This window comes from Labeo rohita, chromosome 3 (assembly GCF_022985175.1).
Source record: "Labeo rohita strain BAU-BD-2019 chromosome 3, IGBB_LRoh.1.0, whole genome shotgun sequence".
Lineage (NCBI taxonomy): Eukaryota > Metazoa > Chordata > Actinopteri > Cypriniformes > Cyprinidae > Labeo > Labeo rohita.
Window position 1 is genome coordinate 25,316,190 of NC_066871.1, and position 27,897 is coordinate 25,344,086.

The 27,897-nt window shown below is 34.6% G+C and overlaps 3 protein-coding genes across 3 annotated transcripts; all 3 read left to right on the forward strand.

The window, feature by feature from the left end:
* Nucleotides 1-165: 165 nt before the first annotated feature.
* Nucleotides 166-4,802, forward strand: sgf29 (SAGA complex associated factor 29). The gene is made up of 10 exons (XM_051097719.1): nucleotides 166-358; nucleotides 633-712; nucleotides 806-881; nucleotides 1,011-1,083; nucleotides 2,148-2,212; nucleotides 2,301-2,430; nucleotides 2,532-2,678; nucleotides 2,792-2,827; nucleotides 4,070-4,232; nucleotides 4,471-4,802. The coding sequence occupies exons 2-10, from the start codon at nucleotides 638-640 to the stop codon at nucleotides 4,585-4,587; spliced, it is 882 nt and encodes a 293-aa protein (XP_050953676.1). The 5' UTR covers nucleotides 166-358; nucleotides 633-637; the 3' UTR covers nucleotides 4,588-4,802.
* Nucleotides 4,803-6,054: 1,252 nt separating this feature from the next.
* nfatc2ip (nuclear factor of activated T cells 2 interacting protein) lies at nucleotides 6,055-10,026 on the forward strand. Its single transcript, XM_051106108.1, has 9 exons — nucleotides 6,055-6,118; nucleotides 6,758-6,871; nucleotides 7,010-7,064; nucleotides 7,584-7,695; nucleotides 7,909-7,992; nucleotides 8,216-8,471; nucleotides 9,015-9,159; nucleotides 9,322-9,431; nucleotides 9,527-10,026. The coding sequence occupies exons 1-9, from the start codon at nucleotides 6,086-6,088 to the stop codon at nucleotides 9,686-9,688; spliced, it is 1,071 nt and encodes a 356-aa protein (XP_050962065.1). The 5' UTR covers nucleotides 6,055-6,085; the 3' UTR covers nucleotides 9,689-10,026.
* Nucleotides 10,027-11,979: 1,953 nt separating this feature from the next.
* spns1 (SPNS lysolipid transporter 1, lysophospholipid) lies at nucleotides 11,980-27,839 on the forward strand. Its single transcript, XM_051106107.1, is given in 14 exon segments — nucleotides 11,980-12,207; nucleotides 13,786-13,998; nucleotides 15,219-15,284; nucleotides 15,381-15,517; nucleotides 15,940-16,091; nucleotides 17,929-17,995; nucleotides 18,183-18,325; nucleotides 19,836-19,988; nucleotides 20,111-20,198; nucleotides 20,200-20,301; nucleotides 20,456-20,521; nucleotides 24,281-24,379; nucleotides 24,476-24,644; nucleotides 27,473-27,839. Coding segments are annotated over 13 exon segments (1,521 nt in total). The 5' UTR covers nucleotides 11,980-12,207; nucleotides 13,786-13,790; the 3' UTR covers nucleotides 27,544-27,839.
* The last annotated feature ends 58 nt before the right edge of the window (nucleotides 27,840-27,897 follow it).

Consider the following 27,897-nt stretch of genomic DNA (forward strand, 5'->3'; position numbering starts at 1 on the left):
TTAAGCTGATCCTATCTTATGTGGCACACATCGTTGTCTTTTGATTATATAAGGTGCCCTAAATGTCATTTCAAGTCTAATATAAAATGTGTTAGTGATTTATCTCTAAAAGACTGATGACAAAGTCCACAACAGTTCTTCCTCAATAAGGCGTTTTAAAAACAAGCCTTGAAGTTTGTCCCTTCAACGTGTCCGTACAAGGCCTAGCTAGAAAGCTACCCAATCAATGCAAAGGCAAAACAAATCCTAAAATTCGGCAAGGAAAGCGAAACCGTAATAACTAAATATTTTCGATCATAACTCGTGTACTGATGCATGAGGTGAATCGGGAGAGCATCGCTGAACTGTGTGTTTAAAGGTGAGATTCGCGCTTTTCTTGCTTATCTGTGCACGCGCGGAGGGTGTGATCTGAGCTCCATCTAGTTAGTTGCGCTTTATTATGAATGTGGATTTAAATTATATAAATAACAAACACATAAACCTAAATGCATTATTATTAGGATTTTTGCATTATGACAATATGACTTTATATATGTATAAAGTACACATATACGTGTTTTACATTTACATTTTAATTCGAGCCTTAATTCCGGTTAAAGCTAACCAAAATAACTGTTTTATATTTCTTGCAGGTACAATGGCTTTAGTGTCAACAGACACCAAAATCGCAGAGTTGCTGAATGAGTTGCATCAGCTCATAAAGCAAACTCAGGTGAGCACTGCTCTGATGTTTGACAATGACCTTTTTTGTATACTTTACCACCACCCAGTGTTTATATACTTTTTATATCTCTTAAATACCCAGGAAGAGCGATCAAGAAGTGAACACAACCTTCTTAACATCCAGAAAACCCATGAAAGGATGCAGACAGAAAATAAGAGTAAGACATGAATTCCTTTTGCATTGTTTGCAATGAGAATAAGTCACTTTAATAGTGAATAATGTAATCACATTAGGAGAATAAGTAATTAAATCTTATTCAAATTAAATCTGCTTGTATCTTCCTTAGCTTCTCCATATTATCGGACAAAACTGAGGGGTCTTTACACTACAGCTAAAGCTGATGCTGAGGCTGAATGTGGGTGAGTTAATGTAAAACCTGCTGCATTTGGCTTCTTACATCAATGCAAAAGATGCAGCGTCATGTTACGAAATACTTATTACACAAGATGTTTAACAATAAGATCTGTTCTTGACATATCCTTTTCAGTGTTGACTTTTTTGTTTTCATTTTAACTAGAAACATCTGGAAGATGTTGGTTGTATAGCCCCATCTTGTGGAACTTTTGCCCAAGGCTTTCAGATGTGTACTGACTGGAAAGACAGACTTGTTGAATATTATTAATCCTATAAAGCCTGCTGTATCATATTTGATACACACATTTCTAAACTTCTAATTTATTGAAAGGATCAAAACCTTCAGCAAGTAAAAGGTCTGTTATTATAATTCCAAAAATGTCTGCCTTCATGTCATAGTACATGTGTATTTTTGCTGTGAAGTGTTTCTAAAATTCTAAAATAAACGTAAGAATAACTTTTATATTGTTACTATATTTCAAAATGAACACTTATGGGACTAAAGCAGCTTAGGTTTACTTGATTACCCATACATCACATTATGAGAAAATCATGTTAAAATGAGTATCAAATATAATCAGGCTTTTGAAGGATTATTTGTACATATTCTAATCATTATTGTATGGCAATACCTTTTTGTCCTCCGCTTTAAAAACCGCAGATCTTGATAATAAAACTAAGCATTTAAATATCATCTTACAAAGACATATTATTGGGAGATATAGAGTTACAACTGATATTTATAGGTGTTTAGTCTGCTGCACGGTTATAAAAATCTCATTGATTTACATTACAACCTATCAGAATTTCATCTTTGGTTTTTTGGCATGAACGCTGTGCCTCTGAATAAAAAACAAAACAAAAAAAAAAACGTTTACTTGAGTATAAACTCCATATTCACCAATATTATACTAAATGAGCCATAAGCGCCTGATGTATCAAACATGATACTCAAAATGTGTTTTCCCCCAACAGTTCCATTTTAAGAAATTATATTTTTCTGACCATTATTTCATATGTCAGCCTTTACAGCATTAACTGATCAGATTTATATGCATTCCTCCCACAGTATACTTCGCCGGGCGCTTGACAAGATTGCAGAAATTAAATCCCTTTTGGAGGAGAGACGGATTGGTAAGTCTTGGATATTAGTTTGTAAATATGTGCTTCTGCATGTATTTGTACAAGTGTGGAATCTAATCCAATCCTTCCCTTTCTGCAGCTGCCAGGATGGCAGGAGTGTACAGTGACACTGACCCACCCAGAAAGACCATGCGCAGAGGTGTCCTGATGACCCTGTTACAACAGTCAGCCATGACACTTCCTCTCTGGATCGGCAAACCTGGCGAGAGGTAACGTCTGCTTTCTTCGTTTTAGAAATGCTCATTTAGTCAGTAAATAGGGAGTCAAAATGGCTGCATTTCACTAATTCATACCCGTCTTACTCCATCAGTCCACCACCACTGTGTGGCGCTATACCAGCAAGCAGTGACTATGTGGCTAAACAGGGTGACAAAGTGGCGGCACGTGTGAAGGCCGTGGATGGGGATGAGCAGTGGATTCTTGCGGAAGTTGTCAGCTACAATCACTCCACTAACAAGTAATCATCTGCCAGCTGAGCTCAGCAAATGGGCTATTTATTTTTTTCATTTTAGCTTTTAAACTCGATTGTGTGAAATGATCATGTAACATTACAGTATTATGTTTTATCAGGTATGAAGTGGATGACATTGATGAAGAGGGTAAAGAGTAAGTACAATTCCATTATTCAAGATTTACACCCACATATAAATTGATACGCTACTGTTCAAAAGAGTTTGGGGGTCTGTAATATTAAAAAATTAATAATTTAGCAAGGAAATTATGGAAGCCAATTTCTGCCACTGAATAAAAAAAGGAAAAAAGGAAAAAACTACTTTTAATCTCACAATTCTGAGTTTTTTTTCCTCCGAATTGCATGATATAAACTTGCAAATGCAAGTTACAAAGTCCAATTTTGAGGAAAAAAGGCTGATATGTGCTCAGAATTCTGAGTATATATCTCACAATTCTGACTTAATAACTTGCATTATAAAGGAAAAACAAAAACAAACAAAAGTGTCAAAACTGTGAGAGATTTGTGAGAAAAAAGTCAGATATGCGAATTTCAGATCTTACAATTCTGACTTGACTTTTTCACACAATTCTGGCTTAGTTATAAAGTCAGAATTGCAAGATATAAAGTCAGAATTGTGAATCTCAATTACCTTTTTCTATAAAAATACTAAGCAGCACAACTGTTTTCAGCATTGATAATAAAAAATAATGTTTTTGGATCACAAAATCAATATATTAGAATGATTTCTGAAAGATCACTTGACACTGAAGACTGGAGTAATGATGCTGAAAATTCAGCTTTTCCATTAAATGAATAAATTACATTTTAAGAATATATTAAAAGAGAAAACAGTTATTTTAAATTGTAGCAATATTTCACAATGATACTATTTGTGACCATGGATCATAAAACCAGTCATAAGGGTCAATTTATTGATTTATTATTTATACATACCATGAAAGCTGGATAAATATGCATTCCATTGATTTATGGTTTGATAGGATAGGATAGGATAGGATAGACAATATTTGAGATACAACTATTTGAAAATCTGGAATCTGAGGGTGCAAAAAAAAAATCAAAATACTGAGAAAATCACCTTTTAAACGTTGTCCAAATAAAGTTCTTAGCAAAAAAATATTATTTACAGTAGGATGTTTACAAAATATCTTAATGGAACATGATCTTTACTTAATATCCTAATGATTTTTGGCATAAAAGAAAAATGTATAATTTTGCCCCACACAATGTATTGTTGGCTATTGCTACAAATATACCTGTGCTACTTTTGACTGGTTTTGTGGTTCAGGGTCACATTTTACTTGATGACTCTGAACAGTAGTGTAATTCCTGGACTGCTGTACTCAATGAATCTTATTTTCTCTTTTATTCAGGAGACACACATTGAGTCGGAGAAGAATAATTCCACTTCCGCAGTGGAAAGCAAACCCAGAGACTGACCCAGAGGCCCTGTTCAGTAAGGATCAGCTGGTGCTGGCCCTCTATCCACAGACCACGTGCTTTTACAGAGCTCTGATCCACACGCCGCCACATCGGGTGAGCAAACAATAATGACTTAAAAGACTGATTTAGGTGTAGGATAAGAGACTTGAAGTGCTGAAGTTATCACTCTTCATGATGTTACAGGGAGATTTGTAGCAGTGCTTTTTAAAACCCTTGTTAGTATGTTACAATATTTCATTATTATGGGTTTTGTGATCACTAGATGAGGTATACAGTATATGAACAGAAGAATAATTTCCCTATAATTTGACACATCTTACTTCTTTTCCAGCCCCAGGATGACTACTCCGTTTTGTTTGAGGATACATCTTATGCTGATGGCTATTCTCCGCCTCTCAACGTCGCTCAGCGATATGTAGTGGCCTGCAAGGAGAACAAAAAGAAGTGACAGAAATATACAATATGGGACATTATTTGGAAAAACACCCTGCATGATTATTGTGAATGATTCTGTTTTTAGGTGCTTTTTTTCCCATTTCTGTTACCATGTACATAGTATTGGTATATTTTATACTGCATCTTTTGTATGATGTTTTTGTGGCCCTGGATGCAAGGACAACTGTAAGTGAATTGGGCTAATATAATAAACCCTTTACATGTGAATGAATGGTACATGGATCTATTGTCTGTACTTTATAAAGGCAAAATAGTGCATGTATTAAATGTTAAAAATGGATTTTGAAAAGGGCTTGTAACCACTACAGATATTCAGAAACATGTTCACCTAATACACCTTTTTTTTTAATGCCAGATTCTTTCAGGGTTTTTTTTTAATATGTGACCCTGGACCACAAAACCAGTCATAAGGGTCAGTTGTTTTAAATTTAGATTTATACATCATCAGGGAGCTGAATAAATAAGCTTTCCTTTAATGTATGGTCTGTTAGAATATGACAATATTTGGCCAAGATACAACTACACTCTTAAAAATAAAGGTAGTAAAAGGGTGTTTTTGCACTGATGCCATAGAAGAACCATTTTTGGTTCCCCAAAGAACCTTTCAGTGAAAAGTTCCAAAAAGAACTATAAAGAACCTTTTAAGCATTTAAAAGATTCCATGGATGTTTTAAGGTTCTTAAAAAACCATTGATGCCAATGAAGAACCTTTATTTTTAAGAGTGTATTTGAAAATCTGTAATCTGAGGGTGCAAAAAAAATCTAAATATTGAGAAATCGCCTTGTCCAAATGTTCTTAGCAATACATATTACTAACCACAAAATAAGTTTTGATATATTTACAGTAGGAAATTTACAAAATGTCTTCATGGAACATGATCTTAATATCCTAATGATATTTGGAATAAAAGAAAATCAATAATTTTGACCCATACAATGTATTTTTGGGTATTTCTACAAATATACCCATGCTATTATTTCATTACATCCTTGAGACTGAGATATATTACATTTCTAAAGATGAACATTACACCACTCCTTCAAGACCTTTGTCTAGTATTGTACTATAGAATAAAGCTGTTGTTACTTAGTACTTTATCTAATGTTTTCTGCTTAAAATAGTTATATGAATCATCTTGCCCTACTAAATGTTTACTCTTCCCTAAAACATTAGCCTCATGAAAATAAGAATTAATAGAATAAAGTTTTTTTTCATGTCACAAGAAAGAACATAGGAATAAAACAATGGCAGGGGTGAATACAACTGGAAATACAATGACAGGTTACAGTGAGACCGTTCTGAGGCCTGTAAAATTGCTGCATGTAAAGAAAGCGTCCAGGTAGGCTTTAAGTTTCTTACAGAAAACAGAAAAGTATGGCTTAGCACGTTGAAACGGATATTTGTGCAAAAAAACTGGGATTTGAAATGTTTCAGTGAGCGAGCCTTTGTTACGTGACGTCACGCTGACTCACCGAGAGCGCGCACGGGAATGAACGTGCGGAAACGAACCATGGCTGAAATGGTGAGATCTCGTTTGTAACAGTTATTCAGTGTTAAGTTTAAACAGTTATTGCTACTCAAATTCTGTGCGTTTTACATGGACACAATGTTTGAGTAGTTATCGTCAGAAAACAATCCTTAATATCTAACATCTATAACTGCACTGTTGTGTAATAGCACGCTGGCTAATCAGTTGTCATATTGATTAATGAACAACAACAACAACAACAACATAGTAAAAGTAAAGTACGTTAAGTGGTTTTGATCGAGTAAATGTGCAAGTAGTACCCTCAAGTTTGCTGTAACGTTAACGTTACTCACAGATCACCAGTTTAAATATGTAACGTTTTACGCGGTTTTGCACGCGTTTACATTGGTTAATACGCTTGTTAAAACACTTAAATTCATTTTACGCCTTCTCATTTTTAGTGTAGTGATTTAAACATTGTATTAGCCGTTTACCGAACAGATTCGGTTTTTGTTGTGATCTATTTGCGTTAGTGCAGCGACAGTCTGTAAACAAATCTATAACGTTATTTCTGCTGACGTTAGGATTGACAGGCTATTAGCTAAATTAATTGTGTTTTACAATTATAACTTATATATATCACGCAAAAATGAGATAATGAAAAACATGTGGCTTTTTTCCCCCTTATTCCAGGTATCGGACAGTGACGTGGGTGTTCCTGTATCAGATCCTCCAAAACAACCTCCGAAACGCCGACGCATCCTCGACGCTTCTTCCATCACAACAGTACCTGTTTACTCCAACAAGGTGGCTAGATCTTGCCTACTTCTTCTAAAGACTGGAAATAACATACTTGATTACCTTTGCCACAGGTTTGAAAATATGTGTCACAAGGTGCAAACACAGGCTAAAAGATGATTCAAATGTTACATTATTGTGTTTTAGGTTAACAGCTCCCTAAATCTGAAGCCAATAACCTTCAAACACACCAGTCTCACAGGTATTAAAATGGTTTGTTATATACTAACGTTTTATTTTAATGTTTTTATTTATCTGAGAAAATGTGTAACGGTTTCCACAAAAATGATTAAGCAGCACACTGATTTTTCTTTAACATTGATAATAATCAGAAATGTTTTTAGAGCAGCATATTAGAATGATTTTTAAAGGATCATGCGACACTGAAGGCTGGAGTATTGATGCCGAAAACGCAGCTGTGACATCAAGAAATATACCACATTTTAAAATGTTCAAATAGAAAAGAGTTTAAAATTGTAGTAATATTTTGCAGTGTTGTGTTTAACTGTATTTTGTGATCAAATAAATGCGTAATCTTTCATTTACATTTAAAAATGTTATGACTCCAAACTTTTAAACAATAACAGTGTATATCTGGCCTTTATGTTATACTTGTTTTCCAGTGAGCGAGGGTTTTGTATCACTCCTCATTATGGATATTTACCATTTTGTAAATGAGATCAATCTACGCCATTCTCTCTGTTTTTCTTTACTTTATCAGATGAGGAAAAGGGTGCTCCTCTGTGGTCTCCTTCCCCACCTCGTCCAGAGAAACGGCCGATCAGCATTGATCTGAGTGGCTCCGAGGAGGAGCCAGAACAGACTGAAGCTCAGTAAGTACACAGACTGACTTTGCTTCGCCATGGCATATAAAAAAGTACGTCATTATGCGCCCAAGATCAATGTTATTTGTTTTTGTGACGTCTGCCTTAAAAATAGCTCCTTGACGTTAAAATGAATCATAGTCTGGCCAATTAATCATCTGATGATTAATTAGCCTACCCTACGCTTCTTTTATCTAAACCATCATTTTGTCACGTCCTTAGGGAAATCCTTCGTTCCCCTTCTCCACCCCCTCCACCATGTAGCCCACCAGTGAAACGGAGCAGACGGGCAAACCAAAAAATACGGTGAGTGACATCACCAGCAAAGAAATAAGACATTTCATGATCTCTCTTTTAGATTGAACTTATTTCTCATGCAGTTTTTAGTGTTTCAATGCTCACGTGGCAATCAATATTAGCTTATTTCAAAGAGGATACAGTAAGTAATAAAGTAGTGAAATGAACTGTTATCAAAGCAGAAATAAATCTGACATTCTCTCATTCTCTCATTCTCTCATCCACGTCTTAGAGAAATCAACAAGAAATTGAATGAGATTGGTTCTCTGGTGTGTTTCTCGCCTGAGCCTCAGGAGCCTGTGGTTGAATACAGAAACTCTCCATCTCCTGTGAATGATGATGATGATGATGATGATGACATCATCATAATTTCTTCTGACAGCAAAAAGAAAACACGCTCCCGAAATGCTGAAGGCAGAGACTCTGGGCGAGAAATTTCACTCAAGTTTCGCTGTCGAACGGAGTTGCACAAAATCCCAATACTGTCTGTAAGTGGAATAAACACATTTGTTTGACGTATTGCTCGATATGTGGCATATTTGTGACCCTGGATGACAAAACCAGTCATAAGGGTCAATTTTTAAAGATTTTTTGAGAAAGCTGAATAAAAAGGCTTTCCATTGATGTATGGTTTGTTAGGATATGACAATATTATTTGAAAATCTGAAATCTGGGTGCAAAAAAATCTAAATATTGAGAAAATCACCTTTAAAGTTGTCCAAATTAAGTTCCTAGCAATACATATTACTAATCAAAAATTGAGTTTTGATATATTTACGGTAGGAAATTTCAAAAATATCTTCATGGAACATGATCTTTACTTTGGCATAAAAGAAATACTCATTATTTTGAGCCATACAATGTATTGTTGGCTATTGCTACAAATACACCCATGCTACTTACGACTGGTTTTGTGGTCCAGGGTCACATTTGTTTGGTAGAAAAAAGTATATGAATAGAGCGAACTTTTTATTTAAACTGGAAAATGAATGTTTGAATTTATTTCATATGTATGTGCCTTATAATTGCAGACGGCTCCTTTGAGTAAAGCTGTGGAAGAGCTGGCCATCAAACTCAATGTCCAACCCAGCCAAATTCTGTTATTAAACAAAGATATTGATCTCCCCATTCACTCGTCCATCAGCGAGCTGGGTCTCGGCATAGCTGACATTATAGGTAATAGAAAGCAGCAGCAGTTTCATATTCTCCACAGGGAAATTGATTTTTAATGCTAAAATTCTGACATTGTTAAATAATAAAATATGGAAATGTTCTATAAATGACACATACAAAATTCTACAGCCTTCATGCAACTCCTTTTTCTGCTGTCTTTTCCAGATTGTGTAGTGACAGAGAATAAACAAGAAGAGAGCGACAAAAGTAACGTCATCACTGTGCGACTGCAAGGCAAAGAGAAAGAATCTGTGCAGGAGTATTCCCTACAAAAGGTGTGTACTGTATGTCGTTTTGGGTGTTGTTCTTGTGTTTGTGAAATTGGTTTTATACTAAACTGTCATTGTTCATTTTTTTTTTTTTTTAAAAGAATGCTCCTTTAGGCTCCATCCTTTCTCAGTATGTCTCTGGTTTGAGTGCCACTGCTAGATGGAAAGCCAAATTTCTTTTTGATGGGTCAAGGGTCTCATACAGTCAGACTCCAGCTGAACTAGACATGGAGGATGGTGACGTCATTGAAGTCTGGGCCTAAACGCCTCCAACTATTGAAAGTTCTGTACTTTTTGTATGCAGTATTCTGTATGCAGTGTAACATGTAAATGGTATGGTTTCTGTGGTTTGCAAGGACGGAGAAAAAGATTTGTAGAGGAGGTCAGACTTCTGTTAATACTTCCTATCATTTAAAACAGATTTTTTTAAGGCTTTATGAACAATACACATTTGACTTGTGTTTGAGGTCATGCGAAAACAATATAAAATCAGTTTTACATTGTGTATATACACCTGATTTATTTAAGAGTTGTTGATTTTTTTTAATATAAAGAATTTGCTTAATTGTAAAGAATATAATAAAATGACAAATTTGTAAGATGTTTTTTTTTTTTTGTGTGTAGTACTTTTGTCAGTTTTCTAAGGAGTAATATTTGCTCCCTTATGTTGGTTTTCAAGGGAGTTTTTATCCTTCTGATTTATCCTTCTTTTTTTTTATTTTAGAAAACACAATATAACACCCATTTACACTACCACTCAAAATTTTTTTAATGTTTTTTAAAGACGTCTCTTCTGCACACCAAGCCTGCATTTATTTAATCCAAATTACAGCAAAAGCAGTAATATTGTAAAATATTTTTACTATAACTGCTTTCTGTTTGATTTTAATTTTTAAAAATGTGAAAAATTTTCACAAAAGAGCTAAATTTTCAGTATCATTATTTTACTCCAGTCTTCAGTCATATGATCCCTCAGAAATCACTGTAATATGCTAAATTGCTATTCAAGAAACATTTTTTATTATTATCAACATTTAAAACAGATGAGTACGTTTTTTGTTTTTTTTTTCAGGATTCTTTGATAAATAGAAAGACCTAATATCAGCATTTATCTGAAATATAAAAAAAAGCTTTTGTAACATTATACCACTATACCATTTAAAAGCTTGAAGTCAGTATTTTTATTTTAATTTGTAATATTTCAAAGTATTAGAAATTAATACTTTGATTTAGGATGCTTTAAATTGATCAAAAGTGATGACGAAGACATTTATAATATTAAAAACATAAATACTGTTCATCTGAACTTTATATTCATCAAGGAAACCTGAAAAAAAATCTAAGAAATGTTTTTGAGCAGCAAATTAGAATATTAGAATGATTTCTGAAGGATCATGTGACTGGAGTAATGATGCTAAAAATTCAGCTTTGAAATCACAGGAATAAATTAGATTTTAAAATATATTCAAATAGAAAAGAGTTACTTTAAATAGTAAAACTACTTCAGAACTGTAGTTTTTTACTGTACTTTGGATCAAATAAATGCAGGCTTGGTGAGCAAAAGAGGCTTCTTTAAAAAACATGTTACTGTTCAAAAACTTTTGACTGGTAGTGTAAATACGACTAAAATAACACTACATCAAACAACAATACATGAAAAACTAAATCAACTGGTATTTTTAGAATTCATGATGGGATTTAAAAGCCCTCTGATTCCAAAAGAACAATTCAGGCTAGCACAATCTGATATCTTGAACATAAATCACATTATCATGCTGTGTGTGGGTGTTCTTACTGTTTAAAAATTTTTGATTGGTAGTGCATATCAAGTAAATCAACTTAACCAAAATAAATTACCAACTGGAACAATTATAGCTGTTACCTATAAAAACATATCAACACCAGTTGCTAAAGTACCTGTAAATAGGCAACATTTGCCTCTCAGGATGTAAATACTGTGATGTCTACTTTGGCACCAAACCTGAGATAGGCCTAATATTTGATAAGGAAAATGAGAAGTGTGGTGCTTTGTCACTTTCAGAGGCCCAAGATGACTTCTGACCCAGCTGCAAGCTAAATTAAATGCAGCAAATGTTAACTTCACACTCATGTGAACTCATGTTATCTCAGGTTATTGATCGGATCAGCTCAGACTATTAATCACAGCTTTACAATTACTTTGTTATAAAGCACCAGCATTCATCACCACAAAACGTGAAGACAAATGAAGAGAGATTCACTAGTGATTCTGTTGGCATCTTTTGCCAGTAATTTGCATAGGGTCCTGAAGAATAAGTTAGACTATCCAAAGGAATTTCATAGAACTACCATACCATCGATTCACACAGTCACTCAATCAAAAGTATATAAAAAATGAATACAAATCAAAGTAAAAATACATGAATGCAATGCTAGTTAGATCCACAAATCAGAAAATCAATTTTACTCGTGGTTTTAAATAATGTTTATCTTTCAAAACAACGCAGTGAGGTGAAAATCACGTGTTGACTGCTGTTTGAGGAGGGGGGGGGCGTTCACATGACTGGGGAACGGAAGTACTGCGTCATTCCAATATGGCGTCGTGCTGAGCTTGTAGATCAGCAACAAAACTAAGTCGGTCGGCTGCACAGTTCGCTTTGAGACCCTCCACCGCAATTCAAAAATGTCCACACAGGAGGTAAGGTAAACATAGCACCCTGACACGTCTTGACAACTCAGGAGCCCAACAGCGTCCAGAAGAAGAGCTTTGAGGACGCGTCTGACGTCGCTTTGCGTTTTCCAGGTAAACAACAGTATTAGATACGAGGACTGTTATGAAGCGGTAAACAAAGTAGGTCGGACGGGAAACACTTCATATCGCTCCTTTCAATTGGTTTGGTGATTTACATGTCTCCGTAAACAATGTTAAATGAAGGCTGTATTATAGTGTTGTGATTTAATGTTTTGCTTTTCCAAGTGTTGAAGAAACAGACTGGGTGTGTTTTAAACAAATAAGTTACACCGCCTCGAGAGTTTTCCATGCCTTTTCCATAATAATCACATCTAAAAAAGGGAAATACCGTTTTGGTTTGTGTTTTTGTGGTTGCTAGCACTACTGTCAGTGGAATATGTTGCTTAACCAGCTACATGTCTCTACATAGACTAGTATTGGTCAACATCAAGCATCACATGTCATCAGTCAGCAAAAACCGGTTCTTTAGTTGGATTCAACTGACAGTCTGAGTTGGATATAGATTAAAGTAGATAAAGATAATTCTGACATTGTCCCACATAGTTGTTTAGGTTTGGCTGTTTAAATGCATTTACTTCTATGCATGAAATTCGTAATGACTGTTTGAATTAAACCTAAAAATTACATTAATATATTATTTATTAAAACTGTGTATGCATGCACAGTTTTCTGAGCCCATAGTGTCCTTTCTCTTTCAAATTTTCATCTGTATTCACATGACATTGTGGCAAGATTAATTTTTATCACGAGCATGTGCTGACTTCCCTCTCCATGTGTCTTCTTCAGCGTCTAAATTCTTGACAAACTAGGTTATAAATGTAATTCATTCATTCTGTCTCCGTAGAGTCTACTCCAGGAAAAATGGTCTCAATGTTTTAGAACAAAACCCCTTTTTTTACTTTCTATATTTTAAATGGATTATCTCACACAAAAATAAATCAAAGCTTTGATTCCATATTTAAAATCTGTGTTTTAAATGTAGTTTAAACCTAGAAATAAAAAGAAATCAATTAAATTTAAAATAAATAAATAATAAAAGAAAAACAAAGATTGATTTAAGACAATAAAAAATTCATGTGCTGCAAATTGTGGTTTTTAATGCCAGCAGCTTCTTATTAAAAACATAAAATAATATAATAATAATAATATAGTTTATGGAAAAGCTTTCTCATTTAAAAAAATTCAAATTAGAAGCATTTTGGCAGGTTTCTGAAGACTTTTGAACCACTGTGGATCCTCATGTAAGGATGAGATTGGTATTTGATCAATAGCCTGTGTGTAATCAGTGATAGACTTTGGTCTTTTTTTTTTTTTTTTATGATGCCTGAAACTGTGCGTCACTCTTTGGTTTTGCTTCCCATAAGGGATCTTTGAGTGTGGCAGACCAAATAATCCACGCTCTAGAGAAGTTTCATATCTGTATATTTGCAATATTCCATTCCCGAAGCAAAAAAAAACAAAAAAAAGTTTAGCGCTAGAAATACCAAGGTTTGAGTCTTCGAGAATGTGTGAACTGATAAAATTCAGTGTAAATGTAAATTGTAAGACTTTTTACTACTGTTGATTTGAACCTTTACACTGGCATTTTTTGTTATTTATCAACTTTTTTCACATTTTTTTTTATTGCAGCAGTGATGTCACGGACGGATGTTTCTGCGGATACTACACCCTTCTTCTCAGATGATACTGAGGGGGAGGGGCCTACTGACAACGGGGTGGGATCTCCTCAGTCTGAGGAGGAGGAGCCTGTCAGTGGAGTGTCTGATAGAAGAGCTAAAGTGACTGTGGCTGTGCTCTGCTACATCAACCTACTCAACTATATGGACCGATTCACTGTGGCAGGTAAAGGGCGCTATTAGATTTTAGCGCATCAGTGCTGCTATACAATGCTGGGTCCCAGTTGATCCAGATCCAATGCACAAGACAAAGATACACAGCAGTAACATCCACACACAGCATGATAATGTGATTTATGTTCAAGATATCAGATTATGCTAGCCTGAATTGTTCTTTTGGCATCAGAGGGCTTTTAAATCCCATCATGAATTCTAAAAATACCACTTGATATACTTTTTCATGTTTTGTTGTTTGATGCTGTGTTATTTTAGTATTATTTACACTACCAGTTAAAAGTTTTTGAACAGTAACATGTTTTATGTTTTTTTTTTTTTTTTTGAAGAATTCTCTTCTGCTCACCAAGCCTACATTTATTACAGCAAAACAGTAAACTTCTAAAATATTTTTACTATTTAAAATAACAATTTTCTATTTGAATATATTTTAAAATGTAATTTATTCCTGTGATTTCAAAGCTGAATTTTTAGCATCACAAAAGCTTTACATTTCAGATATATGCTGATCTTTGGATTTTTCTGTGTATCAAAGAATCCTGAAAAATGTACTCAACTGTTTTAAATATTGATAATAAATAATAATAATAATAATTAATGTTTCTTGAACAGCAAATCAGCATGTTAGAATGATTTCTGAAGGATCAAGTGACGCTGAAGACGGGAGTAATGATGCTGAAAATTCAGCTTTGAAATCACAGGAATAAATGACATTTGAAAATATATTCAAATAGAAAGCAGGTATTTTAAATAGTAAAAATATTTTAAAATATTTCTGCTGTACTTTGGATCAAATAAATGCAGGCTTGGTGAGCAGAAAAGAATTGTTTAATAAACATTAAAAATCTTACTGTTTTTGTTGTACTCTTTTTTTTTTTTTTTTTTTTTTTAGGTATAGTGTTTTGTTGTAATATTTCTATTTGGGTTCAATTTCAGTTTTGGTTTTAGTAATTTATTACTTAAGCTTTTTTAATTTAGTTCAGCTAACATTTGTAATTTATTATGTGCTTAATTTTTTATTTGTATTTATTTAATTAACTTGATTTCAATTAGAGAATTTTTTTAACAGTTCTAGTTAACAACACCAGTTTGATGTGATTATACTTCATACTTTTACTATTAGTAGTAAAAAACTTTTTTTTTATTTATTTTTAAGTTGGTCAGTAATAAAGTTGATAAAGTTGAGATAACTGTAAACTTCCTGTCTTGTAGGTGTACTTCCAGACATTGAGCATTTCTTCAACATTAGTGATGGAACATCAGGGCTACTTCAGACAGGTGAGTGCATTCATACCATCTGAAATCCATTTTTATTATTATTTTTTTTAATTATTTATTCATTTAAATTCACTTTTTCTTTTTGTTTCACTTCAGTCTTCATCTGCAGTTACATGTTCTTGGCTCCTCTGTTCGGATACCTGGGTGACAGGTATAACAGGAAGTTGATCATGTGTGTGGGAATTTTTTTCTGGTCCCTAGTGACATTAGCCAGCTCCTTCATTGAAAAAGACGTAAGTCCTACAATAAATCTTTTAGACTTTAAAAATGCATATAGGTTAAACCTTCCCTTTATATTTATACTTTCTTTATATTTCAAAGCAGCAGCTTTCAGTCTTTGACTCTGTGTCTTCTATACTGAAGTGTGTGTTTTGATGGTAACACACCACTTAATTCACAAAAAAAAAAAACGTAAGGGGGATGGGGTGAGCAGTAGCTCATTATCATTTAAAGAGACATGCACTGAAATGGGTCTGTTTTTGAAAAGGTAAAAAGGGCGTTGTTTTACACAACCATTGAGGAATTTAGGCAAAGTATGCTGCAGACATTTCATGAAGACCCTAAAGAATCATGCCAGCTTGTGGAAAATGTACATCCGATGTCCCATTTAAAGTATGATTTGGAGACTAAACTAATAGGATAAATCTTTTCTCAGCATTTCTGGGCGTTGTTGTTGACTCGAGGGCTGGTGGGTGTTGGGGAGGCCAGTTACTCCACAATTGCTCCCACCATCATCGCTGACTTGTTCATCAAGGAGACGAGGACCAACATGCTGTCCATTTTCTACTTTGCAATCCCAGTGGGCAGGTGAGACAACGCACACACAAACACACTCCAACACTGGGTGGAAATGCTGGTGTTTAGGTTATTCACACTTTAGCAGTATGCACATTCACACCATGGTGACATTCACACACTCTGCCACATGCAGTTACATTATCGGTTTGTTTTTCTTCACACCAAAAAAAGTTGAGCACTTCCGAAAAAGAACTAGTCACTGGATATTTAACATTTAACGAGAATAATTAGATTGATATATTGATTTTAATTAATTCATTTATTTTTTAGCCAGACATTTCCAGAATCTAGTCAGCCTTGTTAATAGATAGAGCATGTTTTAATTATTTTATTAATGTAAATGTTGTGTAAAAAATATGCTCAAATTCAGCAATTATTTGCAACATTCTATTTGCCTTTATTACATTATAGTTATGTTACTGTTCAGCTGTTTTGGGTTCGGTAATATTTTTGAATGTTTTTTTTATTTTTTATAAAGAAGTCTCTTAAGCTCATTAACATTGCTTTTATTTGATAAAAAAACAGTAACATGGTGAAATATTATTCCACTCTTTTCTGTTTTAATGTATTTTAATTTATTCCTGTCATTTGTGCAACAAAACAGTTGTGCTGCTTAAAGGATTGGTTCACTTTCAGAATAAAAAATTCCTGATTATTGACTCACCCCTGTGTCAGCCAAGATGTTCATGTCTTTCTTTCCTCAGTCAAAAGGAAATTAAGGTTTTTGAGGAAAACATTTCAGGATTTTTCTCTGTATAGTGGACTTCAATGGGGATAATGGGTTGAAAGGTCCAAATTGCAGTTTCAATGCAGCTTCAAAGGGCTCTACACGATCCCAGCTGAGGAACAAGGGTCTTACCTAGCAAAACAACTAGTCATTTGTCTTAAAAAAAATACAAATGTATATACTTTTTAACCACAAATGCACATCTTGCACTAGCTCAACTTCACACATTATGTAGTCAAGTTGGAAAGTTCATGCGTGATGTAGGCGTACCATTCCAGTGTTTGCAAAGCAAATGTGGAAATGATCAAACGCTATTTACAAAAAAAAGTAAATCGATGTTGGATGATTTTGAAGTTGGAGGAGAAAATGAGATGGAGTTTTTCGCCCTACCCTACCTTTTTGAACTGGCGTAAACAGACAAAGACCTAACTATGCGTGACCTTTCCAGTGTGATTACATAATGCATGAAGTTGCAGATGTGCATCACAGAGGAAGTGCAAGACAAGCATTTATGGTTAAAAATGAACTTTTTTTTTTTTTAAGAAAATGACTGATCATTTCACTAGATAAGATTCTTATTCCTTGACTGCGATTGTGCAGAGCCCTTTGAAGCTGCACTAAAACCTCGACCTTCAACCCATTGATCATCATTGAAGTCCACTATATGGAAAAAAATCTTGGAATGTTTTACTCAAAAACTTAATTTCTTTTTGACTAAAGAAAGAAAGACATGAGCATCTTGGATGACATGGCAGTGAGTAAACTGTCAAGACATTTTTATTTAGAAAATGAACTAATCCTTTAATATTTTTATACAAACCATCATATATATGTTTATTTAAACAGAATTTAATTAAAATAGAACGTTTTGTTCAGTTTTTTTTTATTAGTTTAATACATCCTTGCTAAATAAAGATAAAAAAAAAATAATAATAATAAAAAATAAATTTTGAACATGAGTTTGTGCCCCTGAAACCTCATGTTGAAGAGGTAAATGTATTTGATCACTTTATATGTCGATCAGATGGCCCTCTCTGTTTAAATGGACAGCATAAGCTGCAACATGGACCAGACATGATCCTGTTTCTCATTCAGATCTGCTGGCCTTTCTTTTCTCAGTGGTCTGGGTTATATCGTGGGCTCAAAGGTGGATGATGTGGCTGGTGATTGGCACTGGGCTCTTCGGGTACGTCTGCAGCACTAAACCTCACTGTTTATCTGTTTCTGGGTGGATTACATAATACGTGTTTATTGCTTTCCCCACAAAATGACACTGGGAGATGAAATATAATGAGAACACTTCTGTCATTTTCTCACTTTCATTCTCTCTCTGCCTTTTTTGTTTGCTCTTTTCATTTCTTTCTCTTTTATAGGTGACCCCTGGTCTGGGGCTGCTGGCTGTCATCCTTTTGTTTGTTGTAGTTCAGGAACCGAAGCGCGGTGCGATCGAAGCTCGTCCAGAGCACCCGCTGCAAAGAACCAGCTGGTTGGCGGACATAAAAGCACTCTGCAGGAAGTGAGTCGCTGAGAGCTTGTGTTGCCTTAAAAACATCATTTAGAAGTCAAGGTCTTTGTTTTAGATGTCACGCAGGGAATTTTTGAAATATCTCATAATGCTGCTTGATTAGCCTGGGGATTTTTCCTCAGTTATCAGGTAATTATTTCTGACTCCACTGCAGCCTCTAACTGAGATGATCAAGGAAATTATCAAATACATAATCACTTGCAATCAAGTGGTTTTCCTTTTATATAAGGGTAATAACTATTGCTCCTTATGGCTTCTGTTGTAATACATAAATTTTTGAAGAATGTTTTAGCCCATGCAAAAGTTTTGCCCATGCATTAGAAGTCAATAGAGTTAAAAACAACACTGAACCCCCACTGATGCATTTAGCACAGTCAAATTTAGCACCAGTCAGAAGTTTGAAATAATTAAAGTGTTTTAAATATTTTTAAAAGAGGTCGCTTATGCTCACCGAGGCTGTATTTAATTGATAAAAATACAGTAAAACAGTAATATTGTGAAATATCCTTACAATTTTGAGTGCCATTTTTCTACATTATTATATTTAAAAAAATGTAATTTATTCCTATAAAGCAAAGCTGAATTGTCAACATCATTACTCCAGTTTTCAATGTCACATGATCCTTTAGAAATCATTCTGATATGCTGTTTTGGTGCTCACTTATTATCAGTTATTATTGGTGGTCAATTATTAATAATGATTCTCATTGTCATTGTTAACAAAAATTAGGGATGCGCTGAAATAAAAACTCAAATAAAAACTGAATTCTGAATGCAAATCAAAAACCGACGGCAAAAGTGCTTTGTAATATATATATATATTTTTTTTTAAAATAATATAAAGTAATTTTGTAAGACTTTTAACTCAATAATTTTAATGATACTGAATTTTAAAAACCCAAGCAAATAAAATAACTTTTTTTTTTTTTTTTTTTGAAAGTAACAATAAAATTGGACAAAAAATGTACTAATATTAATTATTATTCAGTTCTAGGCAACAGAATCAGATATAACTGTTGCCATATATTTTCGGCTGTTTTTCCTCTTTAGTCGATAACCGAATTATCGGCTGATAGTTTTCGGTGGCTGAAATTTCAGTGCATCCTTAAAAAAATTAAACTGTCAGTTTTCACAAAATATTAAGCAGCATAGCTGTTTTCAACATAATAATAAGAAATGTTTTTTTGAGCAGCAAATCAGCATATTAGAATGATTTTTGAAGGATCATGTGACACTGAAGACTGGAGTAATGATGCTGAAAATTCAGGAATAAAAACATTTTAAAATATATTCAAATAGATCAGTTTTTTTAATTGTAATAACATTTTACAGTATTACTTTTTTATTGTATATTTGATCACGTAAATACAGACTATCATATAATATATGATATTTGGTATATGTTTCTTGAGCGATTTATTATGTGGTTATTTACAATGGCTGAGTGTTTCTTTTCTGAGCTAAATGTCTCTCTCTGTCTCTCTCTTCATTTCTGTTTCAGTCCAAGTTTTGTTCTGTCCACGTTTGGCTTCACGACTGTGGCCTTTGTGACAGGATCACTGGCCCTGTGGGCCCCTGCCTTTTTATTCAGAGCGGGCGTCTTCACTGGAGAGAAGCAGCCGTGTTTAAAAGCACCCTGTGACAACTCTGACAGGTATCAGCCCCTCATACACACCACCTCACTCTCTCAACATACACATCATGAATTGGGCCCACACTGTTCTTATGTTAAGAACATGCACTGATAATGTTCTTCTAATCTCCTCGGCCCTGCAGTCTGATTTTTGGCATCATCACAGTTGTGACGGGCATCTTGGGCGTAGCGAGTGGAGTGCAGGTCAGCAAGAAGCTGAGGATCAGAACTCCCCCGAGCTGATCCGCTAGTCTGTTCTGCAGGACTCCTCCTTGCTGCTCCCTTTCTCTATCTGTCCATCATGTTTGCTGAGGCTAGCACTGTGGCCACATATGTAAGTCACTCATTTGACTTCTCCTTTGACCTGGTTTTATCTAAAAGCTTTCTTTTTTTCAGTAAGTGTTTTCGGTGTTATATTGACCAGTGTTGACTGTAGGGCAGTTTTATGCTGACCATAATGATGGTTAACTATTTTGTGTTTCCATCAGGTCTTTATCTTCCTAGGTGAGACATTCCTGTCTATGAATTGGGCCATTGTTGCTGATATCCTACTGGTGAGTTTGCCTTCCTCCTAGTGTTGTCACGGTACCAAAATTTCAGTATTCGGTACCAATACCAGTGAAAATCCACGGTTCTCGGTACCAATTTCGGTACCAAATCAAAACACAAAAACATGAATTGAACAACACACTATTTTTATTTATAACAAACAAAAATAAAACAAAGTTTTGACTTGGAAGCTGGTATTTTGAGCTGAGGTGATGAAGCATTTGCTGGAATCCCCATTTTTCACTGTATAAACTGGCACTTAATCCATACATATGAATTCAGCAACAGCTCGGTTCAGTTTTCTGCCTTTTTGTCGTACTTCTGCTGCTCAAAAGCATCTGGAACCATTGTCTGCTTAGGAGTTTGGTTTGTGGTCTTCTTCAGCCTGCAGCTGTAAAAGGAAAATATAATGTACTTCAGTAAAACAATGGGCTGAGTCTGACTAAATGCAATATTAGATTGACACCAGCTAAACAGAACTTTATATATAACTTTTCAGTAAATAACAAACCTCAGCTTTTTATAACAAAGTTAGATAAGATTACTTATACTGAGTGTAAGATATCAATGTTACACAGACGGAAACTGTAGTATTAAAAACACTTTACAAAAAGATAACATTTAACATGACTTAATAAACAAGTGTTACATAGCAATTATTCTTCTTAATTTCAAAATGTATTCATAATTTATTTTAAATTAAAAGTTGTATCTGTTGACATTATTTCACGCACAATGAACAAACATGAACCATCAAATGTTTGTATAAAACAACATTCACACACATTAATTAATGTTCACTCACTGTAAATTTATGTTAGATAATATATTAAGTCATGTTAATGAATAGTATCTTTTACCAAACTATACAGGACTGTATTTGACTGTACTTTTATTTAATCAAACTGCGCAAACTATATTTCATAGCCTAGAACTGCTTTTCTGATGGACCGATTTTAAGGCATTAACCATACATTTGTACATTTGTTCTCTAACACACATATTTTAGCTACACGGGTCATTTAAAAGCCTCAGGTGTGTAAAAATAGTACACTATCATGTCCTGTTTTTTTTTTTTTTTTTTTTTTTTTTAATAAACGCTATAGGAGCATTAAACACTTAATAAAGAAGTTTATTCTAATTCTCGCGTTAGCATTAGCCGCGCTTATGCTAACGATTAACTAAGCAAATGGCGATGTTTATTTAACGTATAATTTTTATAACAGAAGCTCTAAATATAAAATTAAATTAAAACTTACCTGCTTGAACTTTCATTAAATCTGGGTGTCGGTCTTTGAGGTGTTTTATTAAGTTCGATGTATTTCCTCCTTTTGAGAGAGAACTTCGATAACACCGTTTGCAGATGGGTTTCTGATGATCTATGATGTTGCCCTTGTCATCAGTCGCAAATACAAAATATTTCCACACGAGGCTCCTTTCTCCTTTCTTTTCAACAAGCGGATTCAGAGCAGCCGCATCGGCAGCACCACCGGTCGCTGTGTCTTTGTGCTTTTATGAAGAAGACGCAACTGCGCACTTTTCGCATAGCGCAGCAAGAACCGGGTTGACCGGGTGCTCGGTACCACCGGTACTTAAGAAAACCTGGTACCGTAACATTTAATTTTTTTTAGTACCGACTTGGTACCGAAGTACCGGGTCTTTTGACAACACTACTTCCTCCTATTTTATCCACTACCAAGTCATAAGAATCATTACAAAAAAGATGATTTTATTTTCTTGCCAACTTGTAAGCTGCTGTTGTTGTTTTTTTTTTCCATCAAACACAAAAGTAGACTTGTTTGAAGACTTGTTTGTTCCATAGTTATTAACCAGGTTTCCATCCAAAGTTGCGAATTTACTTTGTGCGCAAAACTGGAATATTGCTTAAAACATTTGCCAATAAGCACTGTTTTCATCCAACAAATCAAATAGAACAAAATCGTCACTTCCTGATAAACTGACACTAAATATCACTAAGAAAAGTAGCCACTGAATATAATAATTGTGATTAAGAGAGAGCTGACAAAACAATACATGCGGTCATTGCTTTTGGATGTGGGTACCAGCTGTTTGGGAACGCAGTCTTGTAAGACAGTTCTTTGAGGCAATTATACGAACCCATAACGCAGTCACATGACTTTTGGTGCGTGTGAAGGAATTAATTTGCATTAATTTTCCGTCTCCTATTATTCACATCAGCCCTTTTGCACACAATTCAAAAACCACCTAAAGCGAGCATAAAAACTTTTTTGCGAATTTTAGGGATGTTTTCCCCCGAATTTTGGTGTTTCCATCACTCGTTTCTGATGCGATACTTCAAAATGCATAAAAAAGCAGGATGATGGAAACAGCTATTGTCATTTCTTTGACATTGTATTCAGTGTCCACAGATTGTCAAACTCTACAAAGGACAAGAAAGCACCAAAAAAAAGTAGGCATGTGTGATGTACATAGCCTTTGATAATATCGTAATTGTTGTTTAAAAGATATAGCATATATTACGTGATATAGGTTAGACTACTGCGCAAGCATATTTAAAGTTCACGCTTTTACTGCGTTATTTTGTCTATTAAAATACATTTAGAATTACCCCAAAATTCAAGATAATGGGGCAAAAATGCCCCCGTATGACTTTTACATATTTATATATTTATATCATGTGATATAGTCACCATCACATGAAGAATGACGTTTTTCTCCAAACATCAGCATGATTGCAAATGTATTGATTTGATGAACAGCTCAGTAAACAAGAAATTAATATTAACTGACTTACATTTTAGACACAACAGTTCTAGTTTTTGCTGTATTTCTTCAACAAAAATAGTTTCAAACAAAGTCGCAGCACAATTGTTTTGTGTCTCTGAGCAACACACGATGGTGTTTCTTTACTGAATCAATTAGCCATTTGAACGAATCAGTTGAATGAATGACTCATTGACTCACTCATGCAGTGATTTGCTGGCACCTACTGGCAATTTTAGGCAAATCATTTCAAATATCATTATCCAAAGTTTCAAAATGTAACAGAATCACAAAATGAATCATGTTTAAAGGAGAAGTCCACTTCCAAAACAAAAATTTACAGATAATGTAGTCACCCTCTTGTCATGCAAGATGTTCATGTCTTTCTTTCTTCAGTCGATAAGAAATTATGTTTCTTGAGGAAAACATTCCTGAATTTTTCTCCATATAGTGGACTTCAGTGGTGCCACTTTAAACTTCCAATATGCAGTTTAAATGCAGCTTCAAATGGCTCTAAACGATCCCAGCTGGGATCACCATTCACTCTCAGATGGGAGCACCACTGAAGTTCATTATATGGAGAAAAATTCGGGAGTGTTTTCCTCAAGAAACATAATTTCTTATCGACTGAAGAAAGAAAGACATTAACATCTTGAATGACAAGAGGATGAGTACATTATCTGTAAATTTTTGTTCTGGAAGTGAACTTTTTTCTTTAATAAACTGAATTTCAACATTCCCAATTTCTGTTAATAAAAAAGTTTAAAAACAAGTAGCTTTGTTGTAATTACAACAGAAATATCAGAGGAAATATCTTGGCTAATATTGTCTTCGAATATTGTGTTGGACAGTGGGGGCCCTAAAGGTCAAAAAGGTTAAGAAACCCAGCCATTTGATTTCTTTACAATGCTTTGAAATGTCGTCTTTTGTGTTCCAGTAAAATAACAACAGCATATGTGTTTGGAGCAACATGAGGTCTCTTTCCTAATGTTCTCATTTGTCTCTCTCTCTTCTCTCAGTATGTTGTGATCCCCACACGGCGCTCCACAGCGGAAGCTTTTCAGATTGTGCTCTCGCACTTGCTGGGCGACGCTATTAGCCCTTACCTCATAGGAGTGGTACGTCAGTCTCAACAATTGCATAGAAAATGTCTTTCACAGTTTTTTTTAAAAGACTCTTTAGGTTGCATGTTGTTTTTTTATTCCCCTTTTAAGGTGTCAGACTCTATAAAGAAGTCAGACTCATACATGTGGGAGTTTCGCTCGCTTCAGATGTCACTGCTGCTGTGCTCCTTTGTGGCCGTGGGGGGTGGAGCATTTTTTCTGGCCACAGCCATCTTCATCGAGAAAGACAGGGAGCTGGCTGAGAACTACGTGCCCTCTGGTGAGTGAAATCACTGATGACATCACAGTCTTGTCTTTTTAGATGCCATTCTAAAGAATTTGGTACTTTCAAGACATTCTTGGAAGTCTTATTTGTTTGTTTATTTTAGTATTTATATACTATTAGTGTTCATCCATTTGAATTGAATAAACTTATTTTGTATATTTTTATATTTAGTTTAGTTTTTAGTAGGGATGTAAAGGTATTATCAGTATTGTGATATCGCAATAACAAAACTGTCTCAATATTATCATGACATGATGATATGAAACGATAGGTCTTCCCAGGCAAAAAGATTTTAAAATATATTAAAAATCTTTAAAGTTGTATTTTATGTCCATTATACTTTGGCACAGCATCTGTCAAACAAACTAAAACCGAAAGCACAATATGGCTTAATCACTTCATCAAGTCAGCTCGTGATCTGGTGTTTTCACACCTCAGAACGTCTCAGTTCACAGTAAATGAATGCAGCGAACTTGTTTGTTGCATGTAACGTTACTGTGAGTTTAGCACACATTTGGGAACCCAATGGCCACCAGTTATTTTTTTTTTTGTGGTAGATTATTACAGCATTTCACTAGATTTGTAGTGAGACACTTTTTTTTTAAGCCTGTTTTCCCTGAAGCTGGAGTTTCCATCAAAATAAAAGCTTAAAAGTGCAGTATGAATTGCTGACAGCTAGCAGTTTAAATGGGTAACGTTACTGCAGTCCAAATTCAAAATATCTCTTTCAAGTGTAGAAATTAGGAGAGAAGTATTGTAATTTCCCTTCTGTAGTCTAGAGCAAAAGTAATATACCTATGAAATACTCATTTTCATTTATTTTACAGTGCAACTGTTTAACAATTTATGGCCATTACTGTTATTGTTGTTGTTACTGTTATTATTGTTATCATTATATTCTAAGTTGTTTGGCTTCTAAAACACCAGTGTGAATATAATTTAGAAAGACAGTATATTACAAATAAAAAGAGGGTTGAGTCTATAATATACTTTGGTTAAAAATTCTCAATGGTTGTGTAAAACAATACCTTTCTACCTTGTCAAAATCAGCTCTGCAAAAATCATCCTGTTCTGGACGAGGCTGCTTTAAATGCAAATGAGCTCTGTTCGCCCCGCCCCTCTCTTCTCTCTGTGGAGTGACGAGCCTGTTTACTTTAGCCGCATTTAGCCGCTAAACTTGCTAACTAGCACATTATTAGGAAAGGCGATCGCAAAGATTCATTAAAAAAACCCTTATACTCACTTCTGCTGTAAGTGAAGCTGGATCACGAATGATTCGCGCGAACGTAGACGGATATATGTAGATTGGGAGGTGCATTCCCTTCACAAACAAATGTAAACTACTGCATCTTCAGCGGCTCAGATGTCGGGAGTAAATGACGACCACTATATTATTACATCCAGCAACACAACACCTCAATCCCCCAATTCTTGTCTAACTTACATCCCTGCTCCGGCATCAAGACATGGAGGTTGGACTGTTACAAATTATCTTAGGTAAAACGCTCACGTCAATCAACTATTGTGGGAGCGGCCTCTGTGGGTGTGAGACAACAACGACAGGCATCTGAGAATGGCTCAATTTAAAAAAAGGGATATTATTTTTACAGGTTAATTAAAAACCACTGCATGGATTTTTATCATTATAGGGCAGATTTGTACATATACTGACAACACACATTTATGTTCAAACAACATGTAAAAGTGAACTCAGCATCCAATGACCCCTTTAAAGTTCAGGTACAACTCAGTTCACTCACTTTTTTTTGACTTAAGTGTTCTTATGGGAACATGGCTTGGAGCTCTTAATTTTGAACTCTCAAAGTGCATTAGATAGAAGAATTTAACTTTAAAATGTACAAAATGTTCAATTTTTTCTAATTCTTCGTTTGTCTTTTTTTTTTTTTTTTTTTTTTTTTTTTTTTAAAATAAATATTATATCATGGACTTCATATTGTGATATTATCATACCATGAAATTTTAATATTGTTACATCCCTAGTATTATTAATTATTAATTAAAATATTAATTTCTATTTAGCTTTAATTTTATTTTTTTTATATATTTTTTTATTTAACGTGCAATTTAATCCACTGTACTGTATTGTTATTATCTATATCTTAATTGTGTTTTAGTAATTGTACAGCACTTTGGTACACACTGTGTTTTATAAATACATTTTGATTTGATTTGATTTGATTTGAGTAATTTTTGTACTTCAACATATTTCATTTAGTTGTCCGTGCAACTTTTCTAAAACAGGGATTTTTTTTTTTTTAAAGTTTATCATGCAATGTTTATATTATATCGTCATTTTATTTTAATGTTCTTGTCTTCTTCAATCGATAAGAAATTAAGGTTTTTGAGGAAAACATTTCAGGATTTTTCTCAATATAGTGGACTTCAATAGAGATCAGTGGGTTGAAGGTCCAAGCTGCAGTTTCTTTGCAGCTTCAAAGGGCTCTAAACCAGGGGTGCTCAACCCTGTTCCTGGAGACCTACCTTCCTGCAGAGTTCAGCTCCAACCATGATCAAACACATGAACCAACTAATTAGGATCTGAAGAAGCACTTGATAATTACAAATAGGTGTGTTTGATCAAACACCCTTTACATAAAAAGTAAAACAACGATGTCAGACAATTTTGTAGTTGAAGGAGAAAATGGGACGGTGTAGAGCCCTTTGAAACTGCATTGAAACTGCAATTTGGACCTTCAACCTTCAAATTATGTATATGTAATTAACATATGTCATTTAATTTTTTAGGGTCATTACAGGTACTTCAGAAATCAAATTTACTGACATGTGTCTTTATTTTTCAGATGACGCACCAATTGTTGTTCCCAAGAGAGGGAGATCCACTAAAGTCTCAGTGTCAAGTGTTTTAATTTGAGATGACGCAAGGATTTGGATGGTTCTCAACACAGGGAACCTCACTCTGATTGGCCCTAGGCAGAGCCAGTGTCGTCAACAGCCAATCCTGGAGCAGGACTACCCCCATAATAGGGAGTTTTATAGTAATTTATTATGCTTATGTTTTTGTTTATATCCTTAACACTGATACTGATTTGGGAACATTCTGAACTAACAAAACTATCAGGAACATCTTACCAGGAAGTCCTGTGTGCCGTTGACAGTTCTGCCTTCCACCCGGATGAGTCCTGTGGGAGGAGGCCGAGGCGCACAGGGAACGCTTGAAAAATTAAAAGAGGTTACATGTTGAGGACATTTCTGTACCTTTAATTGA